A 16,020-nucleotide genomic window follows, 5' to 3' on the forward strand; every position below is an offset into this window, starting at 1 on the left:
ACCCATTGTAATGGATCAGTGGACCTTATTCGTTGAAGAAAGACGACATTTTCAAATAAATGGATACATTTTCCTATTCTTCTTTATAGTGTATAAAGGCAGATTTGAAAGGCTGGTTTAAAAACATAATTTATTTTTTACTTCAGAAATGTCAAGTCTGGTCTTCCCTGCTGCTTCAGGATGTCTCGGAGAACTTTCCCCAAATGTGTGTCACTGAAATTTAAATAGATGCTAACAAAACCAAACAGAAGCCGGAGTTCTAAACAATCTGTAGATCCATTCTCTTTCTAAACTTTGAGTCTATTGACTTTTGAGATGTCACCATTTCTCGAGTTATCCAGGGTTGATATGTCTGTCTTTTCTAATGGTTTACTTAAAAGCAAAAAAAAAAAAAAAAAAGACACGCTTTTTGGAGCGTTGCCCATCACAAACAAACCCCTGCTGGCCTACTCCAGCACAGCTGCGGTATGTCAGACAGTGGTTCTGGTAGCATTAGATCCGTGCCTGATTGGCAGTGATGCTGCAGTTCCATCAAACCAAATATCCTTTCGCTTCACTATCTTATCTTACCTTATTTAATTTTTAAAGCAGTATTTGCATTAGGAGGCAACAGCTAAGTTGATTTGTTCAGTAAATTGTGCCGCTAGAAGAATTGAGCCTGAAATAAATCTATAGGTGAGTGTTTTAAAAGCCATAGCGAATACGTGTGTAGTGACCAAGACTGCTGTTCATTCATATTTTAGTCGGTTTGCAACTGGCAGCTCGTGACTTTTTTGACAGGTTAGGCACAAATCACGGAATAGTTATTTCCACCACTGCCCAATGTTTGTTTAAAAAGCCATTACCTCCTTGATAATGAAGCTGCAGCAGACTTTGAGCTAGAGACCCCACTGTTAGCGCTGCTGCCGCCAGGCCAGCCCAGGGTAGAGCCTGAATTGGGCCCGGGCCTCGTCAGTGGCTACTGACTCACACTCCAGAGGCCCGGCAAGCGAGGGAAGAGGCTGGGAAGGCACAGGGCACAGGCCCCATTCCTGCCTCCTGCAGCTTGGGCTTAACTGCTACAATCCTGCTGTGGTCTCACTGAGCATTGGTTCCCTCAGACTCTTCAGCCGTGGTCAATTGCCATGGTAACAAGGCACCATCTTGAGGCAGTATTAGCTATACCAGGATTTTGTAGCTTTTCGGAATTCGGGGTTGGGCTGGACCTCTCTTGCCTGGGCTAACGAGCCACCTCGGTTTGTAGTGACATTGCGTCTAAAGAACTGTTTCAAAGTAATGTCTTGTCTCCAGTAGGGCTGGAGCCACTGATACAGCTGTACAGGTGCTACGCCCTAGTGTAAATGCATTGCTCTGATGTAACTTGTTTTCACTAGAGCAGCTCACCTCTTTTCTGAGCGGCACATGTGCAAGTCACAGTCCACTCTAGTGCAGTGCATCTACATTAGATGTTTGCGCTGGTAGAGCTACTCCAGTGGCTAAGACCCTATGCAGAGCAGATCTGTGCCCAAGCTGTGCACGCAACAGCACTTGAGGGAGCAGAAGCGGGACTGTAGTGAAGTGGATAAAGAATAAAAAGAGCAGGTTGGAAGTGGTAACTCCCTTAACTGAAAACAGAGTGAAACCCAGCCATCTCTCAAAGCATTGCACAGGGAGACGGAAAACTAGCTCCTGGATTGCTGAGACAGGATGTGGACTTATTCCTTAAAAAGACTGTTCGAGTAATGTAAGAGTTAGCAATGTAAAATTCTACTCTTCCTCTCCCCTTGTAGCAATTAGCTTGGGTAGAAAATGGGGGACATTGACGCTTCACTTTTAAAATTCCCACCAATATTGTATTCTCCATTTTTGCCAATTTATAGGCGGAGAGGGATAAACTCTTTTATTTAATTTACAAAAAAAAGAAAAAAGAGCTCCTTTGGGGGGTAGAGGGAGCCCGGGATCTCACTGAATAGCAAACCTTCTGAGAGAGCAGCAAAGAATGATTTGTTGTCCATGAAAAATGTTTGCATTTGACAGCGTTTCACAGGAAGTCTGCCAATGTGATAATTTAATGAGTACAGATTGCTTGCACCACAGCTGTAAAACATGCATTTACAATGCTGTAAAATGAGAAAGTAATCCTTTGTATGTAGGTTTTGTTTGAGAACAAGTCAATTTCTAACCCAAACGAAAGGTGGTCATTTATTTTCCCGAGCAAACAGTCAAGATTGAAGAGAGGAACCTGCCATTTCTTTTCTCAAGGTTGCAAGGTTAACACTAGGTTATGTTGTAGTTTGTTAATCAGTGAATAGCTTGTTTCTACAAGAGGCAGGATTAATATCTAACTAGTCCAGTGTCATCAAAGCTGCTTGTATGAGCCCCAATGCCTTTAAACCAGCTTATGCTGCCCAAATTTCTAATGTGCAACCAGCACTCTAAATATATATGTAATCAGATACTACAGCATGCCTGGGATTTATTATTTTTGGCTGCAGAGCCCTTTGTTTTTCAGGACTAGCCACTTAATCAGGGATTCACATATCTTAATATATGACATCTGTTGCTTTGATCTTTTTTCTTGTTAATGCCTTTTAATTGTGAGGGAGTCCATTAACTTTACATGGGCAACTTAGCATCCCAAGTATCTGTTGAAATTTCAAGGCCATTTTTTTCCAGAGCTGTCATCTTGTTTTAAGGTCACTGAGTATATCCCAAGATAATTGTAAGGACTTTTTAGGGAGGTGAAGTGACGTGGCCATGGTCTTGTGCTACCTATAGACCAGGGGTCAGCAACCTTTCAGAAGTGGTGTGCCGAGTCTTCATTTATTCACTCTAATTTAAGGTTTTGCGTGCCAGTTATACATTTTAACATTTGTAGAAGGTCTCTTTCTATAAGTCTATAATATATAACTAAACTATTGTTGTATGTAAAGTAAATAAGGTTTTTAAAATGTTTAAGAAACTTGATTTAAAATTAAATTAAAATGCAGAGCCCCCCGGAGCGGTGGCCAGGACCCGGGCAGTGTGAGTGCCACTGAAAATCAGCTCACGTGCCGCCTTTGGCATGCATGCCATAGGTTGCCTACCCCTGCTATAAACCATAGTACCTCTGTGTTATCTGCTAGAGACTCAGGCAGTCATTGAGCAATGGGACTGGTTGGTATTTGGAAATTTACTACTTTTAGTGTTGGGATGCTCTCATTTCCTTTCTTCGCCTTTCTTTTGGCCAAGGGAAAGTTACTATTTGGAAGGTTGCAAATATGCAGCCATTTGCTGCTAACTGTGATGATGTTTCTCATTCTAATGGATATAGCTGGAAACAAAATCTCTCAGATTCTCCCCCAAGTGGAAATCATTGCCTGTTTCTAGGGAGCTGAACTGCCATGTGCCCTGATAAAACAAGACTTGAAAAAATTCTAAAGAAATCTGGTGTCAATTTGGAGTGTGAGAAATAAAATGAGTTTGAGCAGGAGAATAAGTAGGCCAAGTTGGTATGAATTCATCACTTAAGATTTTTTTTCTGGCTCCGAACAGTCCTCTACCTGCTCATTTGATTGACAGTTGGAAACATTTAATGGTTTCTTACAGAAGTGTCATTTCAGAATCAAATCCTTCCTGAAGTATTTCTTGATAAATGTCAGCTATGGGCCCAGTTCAAGCACATTTGAATATACAACCTATCTGTGATTTTTAAAGGCTCTGAAAAAATCTGAAGGAAAGGCGGAAATAAGCTTTCAGAATGATTAAGTGAATTAGAAATTAATATAAACCACCAAGCTAATCTCTATAGTATAAACTCAACTGAAAAATCTTCCTAGACAGGAAATGCCAGTCATGGGAACTAAAGTAGAGAGTCCTGCTGATATTGGACAGAGGACATGTCGGGTTTTTGAAATCAATCTCCTCTTCACTGGATCATTTCTCTTGTACTCCTAAGAGGCTACATTATATACAGCTATGTCAACCACCAAGCCCCATGACTTTGCTAATAAGGAACTCAAAGAATGTTTCAGTTTTCCCAGAAAATGTTCTCCGTGTGTTAGTCTTTGTTTGTACTGGAGCACTTTGAAGACTAAAATTTGAACTTCAACATACTTGATACATTTTAACAGCGTTTAAATTCAAACCGGGCCAAAGATTTTTTTCTCCTTCTAACAACTTCTGGCTCTAAACATGACTCCTTTGGGGATTAAAGCGCAGAGGCGTGTTTTATTAAAAATTATTTATTGAATGTGAGTCACCAAAAAGCATAGGTCAGTATTACAAATATCCAGTGGCGTGTGTTAAAGAATAAGTTTCTTTGTGCTTTTTACATACAGTATTAAGGGAAACTGGTTGAACCACACCCAAGAGTTCCAAAGGTATCTAAGGCCTTGTCTACAGCGCTGCAACTTTCTTGCTTGGGGGTGTGAAAAAAACACCCCCCTGAGCACTGTAAGTTTCAGCGCTATAAAGTGGCAGTGTAGACTGTGCACCAGCTCGTGGAGGTGTGTGGTGGGTGTGTGTGTGTGTGTGTTTTTTTTTTTTTTTTATAGCACTGGGAGAGCTCTGATGTGTGACAAGGCAGCGCTTTAATGTTGCTAGGGAAGACATGCCCTTTGATACTGTTTGAGTTTAGGGCAAAAGTCATTGCAGCCAGAGTCCATCTTGAAGTTAGGACTCAAACTCATGTGTCCCATATTCTGCTATTTTTAGTAGAGGTTTGAGGTTCTCATCAACTTTGCAAACTCCTTCACCCATTTGCTTGGGGTGAATAAAATTATTTTTGGCAATTGTCATAACTAAGAAGACCTTAACAGTAGGTGAGTAAAATATTACTGAGTCTTCATCATACTCAGTCCTCATAGTAAGGAGAGGAAAAGTAAATGTTTGACCCCTATCAAATTATCAGACTCCATGTAAAATGCAATATTGTCCCATAATGGCCAAAAACAAATAGGTTTTCACCCCTCTCTTCACCCCCCCCATCCTGTTCAGACCTTGGAGGCAAACAGTTTGCAGTGATGTCACTCTTTGATCAGACCTAATAAATACCATGTTTTCCTTTGCTTCGACCTGCCTCGCCACTTATGCAGGAACAGATTTGCTTTTGGTTGGTCGCAATAGCTAGATGTTGTAATTAGCCCCTGTGCCATATATACAAATTATATCGTATGGTATATTTTTATGTAACTCTTATGTAATCTTAAGTGACATGAAGGCTTCTCCATGCAGTCTGAGGTTAGTGTCACTACTTGTGAGGGGCACCCCTCCACTCAATCCAAGTTAGCGTTGGGAAGAGAACACACACACTGTGAGGCTTACAGCAAATTATAGGTTCTCGGATACCACGGTGCGGCGCTCGGTATAAAAAAAGAGGAGAATTGAAGCTCTCCAAAGGTTAGCTAATGGTTCAGCAGTACAGGCCTCCCAGTACGTCTCACATGCTAAGCAGCATTGGCCTGAACAGGACTTGAATGAGAGGCCTGTACGGAACACCTAGGAAGTGATTATTGTGATTAGTAGATGACGCGTGCTCTTTTCATAGAATCATGGAATATCCGAGTTGGAAGGGACCTCAGGAGGTCATCTAGTCCAACCCCCTGCTCAAAGCAGGACCAATCCCAGACAGATTTTTATCCCAGTTCCCTAAATGGTCCCTCAAGAATTGAACTCACAACCCTGGGTTTAGCAGGCCAACGCTCAAACCACTGAGCTATCCCTCCCCCAGCCAGTAGCGCTATATGCTGCCTAGAGACACTGAACTGCAGGAGAGGCTGGCTTTTGGATGAGATGAAACAAAAGATCCTATCCATTTGCTGTGGTTAAAAATCCCCTGGCACTCTTTGTAAGTGTCGAGGGTGCAGCCTTTAACTCTTATGCCAATTCCAACTTGTGTAAATGCATTATTTTTTGCATTACGGTAGCATGTAAAAGCCACAATCAAAATCTGGGCCTTAAAGAGCTGACAACCTCAGAATCCGCAGGCAATGAAAGAGCCCCAAATGTATTTCGTTTAAGAAAACCTTACTTAAAGAATCTCATTATTTTTGCAGCCTGACTTGTGATTTATTTATTTTTTAAACATTTGGGGTTAGCAATACTGAAATGTAAGAACCATTTATTATGGACATCCATTTTAAGTGTGTGTGTGTGTGTGTACGTACGTACGTAGACACTTCATGATGATCCATGTTTCAAAACAACTTTTAAAAAGGAAACTGCAGTCTTTGTCCAGTTTTCTGGCTTTTTCTCTTGCTATTCAGTTATGCATAGAAAGCAATTTCAGTCATCCATGTCTTAGGATCTGTCCTTCTCATTTATCAGATATGAACAAAAATTATGAAAAATAAGAACATCTCTAAAGGAGAACTTTCAGCATTTAAGTTATGTTCCAGTGAGAGCTCTTAGCTTTCCATTTCATTTGCGATTACGGTCATTGTTGTTGAATTATTGAAGGAAATATTTGAAAAGCTTGTAGAACTGTGAAAATGATGAACCTGAAGTTGTTTACTGTATATTTTCATTTATCTTTTTTCCAGAATTCTTCAAAGAACTGCTTGAAAATGCCGAGAAATCCTTGAATGACATGTTTTTGCGGACGTATGGTCGTTTATACATGCAGAACTCTGAACTTTTTAAGGATCTCTTCATAGAGCTGAAGCGCTACTATGTGGGGGGAAATGTAAACCTGGAAGAGATGCTCAATGAGTTCTGGGCACGTCTCCTGGAACGTATGTTTCGATTAGTGAACCCACAGTACCATTTCACCGACGAATACCTCGAATGCGTGAGCAAGTACACAGAGCAGTTGAAGCCATTTGGAGACGTACCGCGGAAACTAAAACTACAAGTGACACGAGCATTTGTGGCTGCCCGCACTTTTGCACAAGGCCTGGCAGTGGCAAGAGATGTCGTTACCAAAGTGTCTGTGGTGAGCTAAGTTTGAAACTTACTCTCCTACCAGGTGGAGCCTGGTTGACAGGTGTTGGAGTGACATTGCTCACAATGGCACCAGTTCGGCAAAGCACTTAGGCGTAAACTTGAAGTTAAGCCCATGCTTAAATACTTTGCTGGCTCAGGTCCTATATGTCTGAAAATGGAAGGTAGAGGCTGAATGAGTCTGAGTTGAATGGTGTCATATTCTAGGGATATTGGCTGCATGGCAGTAGAGTGTCCGTTGCCTGGTAATTCAAATTCAAATAACTGATGATGTCCAGTCAGCTTCTTGTATGCCCTCTGAACCCCTGACTTAGGTTCCATTTAACAGGCACAAGCGGCAATTAAAATGACTGCTTGAAACAAAATTATTTGTATCAGAGGATTTCCGAATTATTACTCCTTGCATTACTCTGAAGCCTAAAATGTCTGTTGAGTCAGTATGAAGTGATGGAAACAGCTACCAGCATGGCTGAGAACTCTTTTTTTGTTTAGATTATCCTCCGGTTCAGTTGTCACTTGCAGTTGCAGTCTTTTCTAGTTCAACGTTTAACTTTCAGCCATTTTAAGCATTTTTACACGTGTGACTTCACTGTGTGAAAGTCGGGCTTTCACTACTAGCTATTTATATTGTGATAGCACCTAAGAGTCCCAGTGATGGGCCAGGACCCCACCGTGGTAGATGCTGTGCAAACAATGTATTTGTTACTTTGAACTCCTCGAGTAGAGTCTCTGAAGGAATTCTTCAGCAATCTCTTATTTGAATATCTTATCTTGTATAAGAATTTTTAAATTAGATTCTTGGATTACTTTCAAACGTTAAATGACTAAAACAGTTCAATGATTACTTTCTATGAGCTAACCAGTGTGGTGTATCTGGGTAAGGAGTTCAGGATCACACCCTGACTTGATCGACAGTAAATGTGTCTGAGTGAGAGATGTTGTTTACCTTTTTATATTCTATCCGATCAGAATTGATTGGACTGTCTTGTGACTCAACCCTGTGTAACCACGGCTACAGTTCCTGCATCTGTTGTGAATCAAACTCATGAACTCGAGGTGGCATCATGAATTTTTGCCTTTGAAGCTCCTTGAGTATAGAATTGCACTGGATTCTAGAATTAATTGCTTAAGTTTACAAGGTTAAGCAGGAAAATATTCAGCTGCAAAAATAGTTCTCTCCAGAGAATCACCATTGGGTTACATTTTAGAATTTCCCATTGTAAATTGTACAGCAGATTTCCTTTCATAAGCAATGATAGCAGTGCATGCTGATGAATGCCTTACAGTTGAACTCCAAAGTTGTATAGTCACTTGCAGTGATTCAAGGTGTAATACCTTTCTATAATAGTTCGGTCTTTTTTTCAGCAGAAACATAACTTGTTTCTGCAATATGTGGTAGAGAAAACTATGAAATACAATATTTTTGTGAAATGTTTTCACAACATTTGGTGGGGTTTTTTTTGTTTTCCACGTTCTTTATCGATTAATTCAACATTACTGAGCCCTATAAATTGCTCCATTAACTTTTGTTGTTTGCCTAGTGTTTTACTATCTCAAGAGAAGATGGGGCATTTGTTCATAATGTGAATTAACTTGATACCTGAGGATTAAATTTCTTCTATTTTTGCTGAACAAAAATGGCCAGAGTAGTGAAAGTAATAGTCTTTATGCTCTTTTTGTGTAACCAATACATTGGAAAAATGCTTAGTTGAGAATTCTCCAGATGAGAGAAAATCACCGTTGTGAAGTCCAGCTGTTTTCGCTTCCACATAGTGCTGTAGATGAGAGCAAAGAGACCTTTACTGTAGTGTGGACTGGATTACTTTTTAAATACTCTATATATTTTCACATCTTTTCTTAGGAAGAAACATGAACTTGGAATGTGATTGTCTTGGGTGGGGGAAAAAAGAGGTAACATTGGAAGGGGCCAAATACATTAATTTTCGAAGCTAAAATGCTACAAATGAAGAAAATGAGTGAAAACATTTTTCCTGAACCGAATGCATTGAAAAGCCACATACTGCGGCTGTTCTAATATAGCTATGATAGTGACTGTGTCCATTTTCACAGGAGCATGTTTCATTCCTGTTTGTAACGTGTGCAGTTTAAAGAGAGGAACTATCAAATAACCTCCAAACCGTACGTAGGAAATGCAGTTGATACTTCCTGTAGAGTCAGAGGGCATCGCTGCTGAGGATTTCATCCTTTGGGCCTAAAGTACAAAATTCCCTAACTAGGCTCTGAACAATAGCAAGAAAGAATATTAGCTGAGGGAAAAAGCCGTTTCTAGGTGTAGGCAGCTGTTTTACTCTGTGGTTGATTTTTACCACTTTGGCTATTAACAATTATTAAATTAGGCTTTTGATCATCTCTTGAAGACTGGAATGTGCCTCTCTCTCCTCAACCCCCTTAGCAGCTGAGAGAGGAAAATCTGGCCCTCATGCAATTACGTGGCTATTACTGAGCCCTTGACAAGCATTGAAATCAACAGGGTTAAATTGCTGCCAAACACTGACATTTCCTGCCCTGACCATGAGGGCTTTTTTTTATTTAAGGGAAGAGGGGAAAAAATATAAGCCAGAGCAGTGGGAGACTAAGGAGGACTAGAACTTGATATTTTGCAATTCGTAAACTTAAGAAATGTTCCCTTAATTAATAACATATGGTGTGTGTACACACACAGACACACACTCAGTGCTGTACTAAATGTCTTTTTATTATCCCACTCTTCTTGGCATGGTTCGTGATACTTCACTTATTTATCAGTTTGTTTGTGCAACGTTGCCTTCAAGGGCAAAGTGCACAGAGGGATTTTAACACTTCACCAGTGGTTACGTGCACTGTGCACATGAACAGATAGTTAACCCGAGAGAATTCAGCGGCTGTGTTTTGAGTTCATGCTGGCACGATGAGGGGTCAGTTTAACCCAAAGACTGAAAAACAAAAAATGGTTTTAGAGTCTCAGTCCTGGTCTACACTGGGCGGGGGGGATCGAGCTAAGTTACACAACTTCAGCTACGTGAATAACATAGCTGGAGTCGACGTACTTAGATCAACTTACCGTGGTGTCTTCACCGCGGTGAGTCGACTGCCGCCGCTCCCCCGTCGGCTCTGCTTGCGCCTCTCACGCCGCTGGCGAACAGGAGTCGACAGGAGAGCGCTGGGGGTCGATTTATCGCGTCTAGATTAGACGCGATAAATCAATCCCCGCTGGATCGATCGCTACCCGCCGATCTAGCAAGTAGTGAAGACATACCCCGAGAGTCAGAAATGAGGGTGTATTGGGCTAGGTCTACGTTAGCGGTGGGGGTCGACCTAAGATACGCAACTTCAGCTACGCAAATAGCATAGCTGAAGTCGGCGTATCTTAGGTCGATTTACCTGGCCGTGAGGATGGCGGCAAGTTGACCGCTGCCGCTCCCCTGTCGACTTCGCTTCCACCTCTCGCCGTGGTGGGAGTTCCGGAGTCGACGGCAGAGCGATCTGGGGATCGATTTTGTCGCGTCTACAGTAGACGCGATAAATCGATTCCTGATAAATCGATCCCTGATAGATCGATCACTACCCGCCGATCCGGCGGGTAGTGTAGACGTGCCCTTAGAGACCCGAGGCTAAAGCTGAATGAGCGTTGATACCAAAATGATTGTTTGCAGAGCTCCGAAGAGTTGAATTCCCTATGGAGCTACAGTGTGAGGTTTTAAAGTTGCTCTGTTGTCTCACAAATAGGGAAACAGCTGTGTGTCGTTCAGAAATATAATATAAACTTTAAACAAATAACACTGAAGAGTTTAAAAGAACTGATCTGTTGGATATGTCGCAATTCCTTTTAAAAGATACTTGAGTGATACCCTTGCATACATTTCATCCAAGCTATCCCTCTCCATTATTTTTTTTTAATGAATTCAAAATGAGTTAGGAAGTTGCTTCAATAAAGACATGGTATCCTGAGGCAGGTTTTTGATTTATAGTATCTTTTCTTTACATTGCACCTGTGGAAAAAAAAGTTTTTCTTCTTACTTGGTAATCATAGAAGCCATTTAGTAATTTGCTAGTTTGGCTTTTCAGTATTTGTTTTACAAGAGAAATGGCTGATCAAATGTACATTAGTATCTTTTATATGAATGTTCACATGCAGTAAACTCTCTTTCTGAGCGGTGCTACTGAAACCCTCTGAAAATTTTCATTGATATATCAGTTTTTCAGCATTTGCCTGCCACTATGGTATTCGACCTTTCCAATGCTTGTGGTGAATTATGAAAACTGAATATGTGCTCATATAACGTTTCAGCTGCAAATGTACATGCTCTTGGAGCAGCAAGAGTTATAGGTCAATAGAAGCAATTTTGTTGCTTGAAACAGGCTTATTCAGCTCTTAGGAAATCCTGTTTGTTTTATTTTAAAAACATAGCCGTTTGAATTTGTAGGTGGAGAACTTTAGGTCAAAAACTTATATCAGAAATTGCATTAGAATTTAAAATCCAGATGAGATGTATGGAATGGGCACAGTGTTTCTTTAAATGACATGCCTACCTTGTGACATCAGCTAATACATACAAGGAAATTACAAGTGAAGAAGAAACTCCCACAATGCTTTGTTGGTGGAATGGCTTTGTAACTTGCAGCAATTACCATTAATGAAGTGTGTAGGGGTAGCATGGAGTAAATTGTCTTTAAAACATCCATCTAAAGTAGTTGTTAAAGTGCTAGCCGTTTGCATTGTAGATAATTTGCTGGATTCTTTCTCCAAATTCCTCTGTCACAAACTGCATCGTCTCTAATGAGGTATCCGTGAACCATGAGGTGAAGTGCTACACTTAGAAAGACAGCTGCTCCTTTGACTTCCCCAGATACAGGCTTTGGAATGAATATAGCTCCAAAGAGCCATTTTTGCTGGCTGTACTTTCCCCCTCTCCCTGCTGACAGCTGAAGGTGGACCAGGTATTGACACACGAAAGGAGGATGGGAAAAGTCAGAAATAAAAGTGCTGCTAAAGGCGACCATATGTCCCACTTCGTGATGCTGAATGTGACCAAAAGGTGCTGAGTAAATTGGAACTGAATGGTCGTACCTTCCTTTGTGCAGACCTCCCAGTAACTTTGGTTGGGATTCTGCTGTGGATTATGGGAAGTATGTCCAAAACTTATTCTCCCCAGATGACTTGACAGACAGAACCATACATTGGACATTGAGATCTCTGAGCAAACGTTCATCGTGAAAATCACCAATTGAAATTAAATGGTCTGGCCGTGTCACTTGGCTGCTTTTAGAAGAGACTAGCAAAAGCTGATACTTCGTGGGCAACTGAGCTCCAGAAAACCCAGCTGAAGGGACTGGAAGAAATCTGCAGACGTTGTGAAGGGCAGGGTCTCACCGCAAGGGCATTGCCATGTCATCCTCGGAGCAAGTTGCAAGCAGTGCGAAATGGAGGGCAGCCGTGCACGAGGCATTGTATCTTGTGTGCCAAGGGCAAACATCAATGGAGAAAACAATACCAATCCAGGACTCCACATCAAAGACGACCCTGACTGGTCCTGCCAAGAATGTAGTCGCATCTGTGCCTCTTGTACCAGCCCTATTGACCATCTGAGGGACCATGCGAGGCATAACTTCCAAAGTATGCTGTAGCAGTAGTCATCGCGGATTTAACAGGCTACGTGTGAGTCTGTGTGTACGTGGCTCGCTTTAGTTTGCGCTTTTATGTTTGTACTGAGGATATTTTGAAGACCAGGTTTTCTCTCTCCAATGGGCAAACCGGAGGCAAATGTTAAGCTTCGTCTCTAAAGCAGAATTCTATTTTAAAGCGCTAATTGCTCGTGATGAAATTAAAAGAGAATATTGTTTAGTCACTGTAATAAGATGTGGGGGAGTATTTATTTAAAAGAATGCTTTGTTGTTGTTGAAGAAAACATCATCCAGAACAGTGACTTTCTATTTTAGTGGATCAAGAAGTAGGCGTTGGCTTTCCTTATAGGTTTGCAAAAGCATTAATGGAATAATTTCATCTCTGTGGAAAGATTCCCTTTTCTAGCCGGTCAGAAGTATTTGCTGAAATGGCATCTGCTTCGTATTCTGAATCTGAGTTATGAGCTCTGATCTGCTTTCACATGGATTCTCGGGTTCCATCAGTAGTTGCCAGAAATTAAAGCGGGGAGAGGAGGGGATGCACACTATCAAATTTTCTAGCCTCACTTGCTCACATCACATGTTTACCATTAAACAAAAAATACCTTGGCTTGACTTTTGTAGTTTTATGTGAGGCAGGCTAAGATGATGGAGGCATATCAAGCTAACTGTCCATTAAGATAGGATGAAATAATACTAAACTAGATGGGTAGAACAAATAATGTGTTGAATCTCAAGAGTTCTGCTATTTCTCTGTCAGTTTGACATCTGCCTGCATAGAAAATGGAACCCTATAGGTAGGGAATTGGGCCTGATGTGCAGTATTGAACAGTCATTTCCATGTTGGTGAGTGTAACCTCAAAAAAACTACACAAAATCTCATCACAGGCAAAAAATGATGAGGAGATGCAAAGTAATTCCTTAAACTTCTATAGCTGCACCAGACCCCAGGGGTCTGAAACCTGCAATTAAGTCAGCTTCCTTTGTAACTACTCCTGTACTACCTGGCAGTGGTGTTATTAAACCGTCCTTTGCAATATTTAACTTCCAAAATACTTTTACTGGAATTTTTTTTTTAAATGGAAACATCTCAATCTTCTCTTTTTGTAATGTACTTAACTTTGGGACCGACGTTTGACAGGACAGTGGCACTATACGCTACGCACTGGGACGAGGAAAAATTGTAAAAATGAAACCACGTTCCTGTTTACAAAATGAAGAACATCTTATTTTTTGCCTGCTTGCATAAGTAATGGCTGTTGGATTCTACTTTAAACAAAATGGGTTTGGAGTTCGTATAACTTAATTTCATGATTTTTTTTTTTTTAAACAAAACAGCTATTCATTTTGTAGAGAAAGGTGTTTCACTTTCCCAACTTTTCTCAGAGTAGTTCATAATTTAATGGGAGGCCCAATTTAGTTTTTGTAAAAGAGCTGGTTGAGGAACCCTGAAGATTAAGTGCAGTATTTTCATTGGATTTATTTTAAAATGTTTGATTTTAAATGTTCTCCTGCGGTATCTGCCGCCAGAATGGCAGCTCTGTGAGAAGCAACTGAAGATTAAACTGACATCTCTTCTCCCTGCACAGGTTTAAATGAAATCCAAAAAGAAAACAATCAGCATTACTGTGGAAAGTATTTTAAAATCCCGTCATTTTTATAAAACGAGGTGTTAATACCAGATAAGAGAATTTGTTAAAAATCTGCTTCATATTACACTGTCCTTTTTAGCTTTCTTACAGATTTGTGTAGGGTCAGATTCTTCCACTCTTACTCCCTATTGAATAGTATCTTACTCTGCAAGTAGTTGCATTGAGACTACTTGCTGAGTACAGTGTTATTCAGTACGACTAACAGAGTGGAGTGATTTAAATTGACTTAAATCAGATTGAAGTTGTCTAAAGCCAGTATGAAAATTTGTGCAATTAAAATTTTAGATTAGAATTTATAATGAACTGAATTATAAATGCCGTTTGGTTTTTTAAAATGCTACGACGGGTAGGGTGTCTTATGAATTTTACAAAACTGCTATAGGTAAAAAACAAAATATTGAAAAATAAGGTCTTGATCCTGCAAACACTTAATCACATTATGTGAGTAAAGTGACATACGTGATTGACTCAAGTGGGATTACTTGTGTTAAAGTGACGCATGTGCATAAGTGTTTACAACATCAGGAGTAAAACTGTATCTTTATTGTGACAAAAGTCAGTATAAAAGTGACGAAGGTCAGTACAAAAGACAATTGTTTCAGTGTTAAGAATGCAAGGTGATGTAGATTGGGACCCTTTTTTAAAAATACACAGGCCATAAAGTTAGGTTGCTAACACCATATTTAGCCACCCAAAGGCGAGATTTTTCAAAAGCATTTAAGTGATAAATCACAAGTCCCAAAGACTTCAAACTGCAAGCCCTGATGGAGTAGTATAGCCTGGTTGAAGAATTTTAGCTTTCTTGACTTGTGGAAGCTCAATCGATCAGAAGGTGGTGTTGGTTGCAAATATAGCGTGGGCTATTTGCCTATCAGCTTTGTGTTTGAGTTGTGGTGTTCTCACAGTAAGGGTGTTAATGCTCGTCTCTTTCCAGCCTAGGTGAGCATTTTAATGTGAAGCTTCTTAGCAGAAGCAATCTCCATGTAAAATCAGAAATTTCACTAATAATTAGGCAATAAATTAAAGAAGCAAATTCAAAATACCTGCTTTAGCAATTTAAGACTATAAAGCGGAAAGAAAGAAACTAGCAATGTATAAATAAGTGTTTAATTTTTTTAATGGTCTTAAAAAGACATCGGTTTAAACACCACCACCCCCAAAAAACAAACATTAATTTATCCACCCTAGTGTTGATACAGAGAACAGATTAAATGTTTTTGAGTAGTTGAAGAATTATTTACTTGTCAAGTGTGTGTGTGAGTGAGAGAGAATCAGTTTTCAAGAAGCAAGCTTGTGACCAAGGCTTAGATGGGTGACAAGACGCATCTGTTGTTAACTTTAAAATCCTCACATTTGATAAAGTGTAGAGACAGGACAAATTGTAATTTACATGCTGAAACCACAGTGCGACGGGTTGCTGTTGTGGCATGAAACAGCATAAGAGAGTAAATAAATTTCACGGGAGAAAGGAAAGGGCTTGGAGTGGATTGACTCCTGTTGTCAGCTTTTACAAAGTGTGTGCGGCACAACGTACTACCTGAGCTCAGATCGACTCAAGGAAATCCTCTTCAGCAAATAAAGCTTTCTTTGGGACTCCGTTTTATTAGAAAGGGGATTATTTGGTTTTGAGGGTCACTCTGGAGCAGAGTTTGAATGAACTGGAGTCTCTTTCCAAGATAAACACAGACTCAGCACAGAATATCTGGGTTTACTGTTACATACAATTGTGTTTTAGGGGCTTGCACCTGGCATTGCAGAGTGAGCATTAAAAGCTTGTGAAGAATGGCCACGACAGCATTTGCCACATCCTATTGACGGATCCATAGACTGGGCTGTTGGGCTGGAC

At 40.4% G+C, this 16,020-nt stretch overlaps 1 protein-coding gene across 2 annotated transcripts in view; it reads left to right on the forward strand.

Moving 5' to 3' along the window:
- The window catches only part of GPC4 (glypican 4), a 110,915-nt gene that overhangs the window by 71,847 nt on the left and 23,048 nt on the right, over positions 1 to 16,020 (forward strand). For both annotated transcript variants that reach the window (XM_008178985.4, XM_042851182.2), the window contains exon 3: positions 6,501 to 6,892. In XM_008178985.4, coding sequence (XP_008177207.1) covers positions 6,501 to 6,892 — 392 coding nt within the window. The remainder of the gene's footprint in view (positions 1 to 6,500; positions 6,893 to 16,020) is intronic.

This window comes from Chrysemys picta, chromosome 9, assembly GCF_011386835.1.
Source record: "Chrysemys picta bellii isolate R12L10 chromosome 9, ASM1138683v2, whole genome shotgun sequence".
NCBI lineage: Eukaryota > Metazoa > Chordata > Testudines > Emydidae > Chrysemys > Chrysemys picta.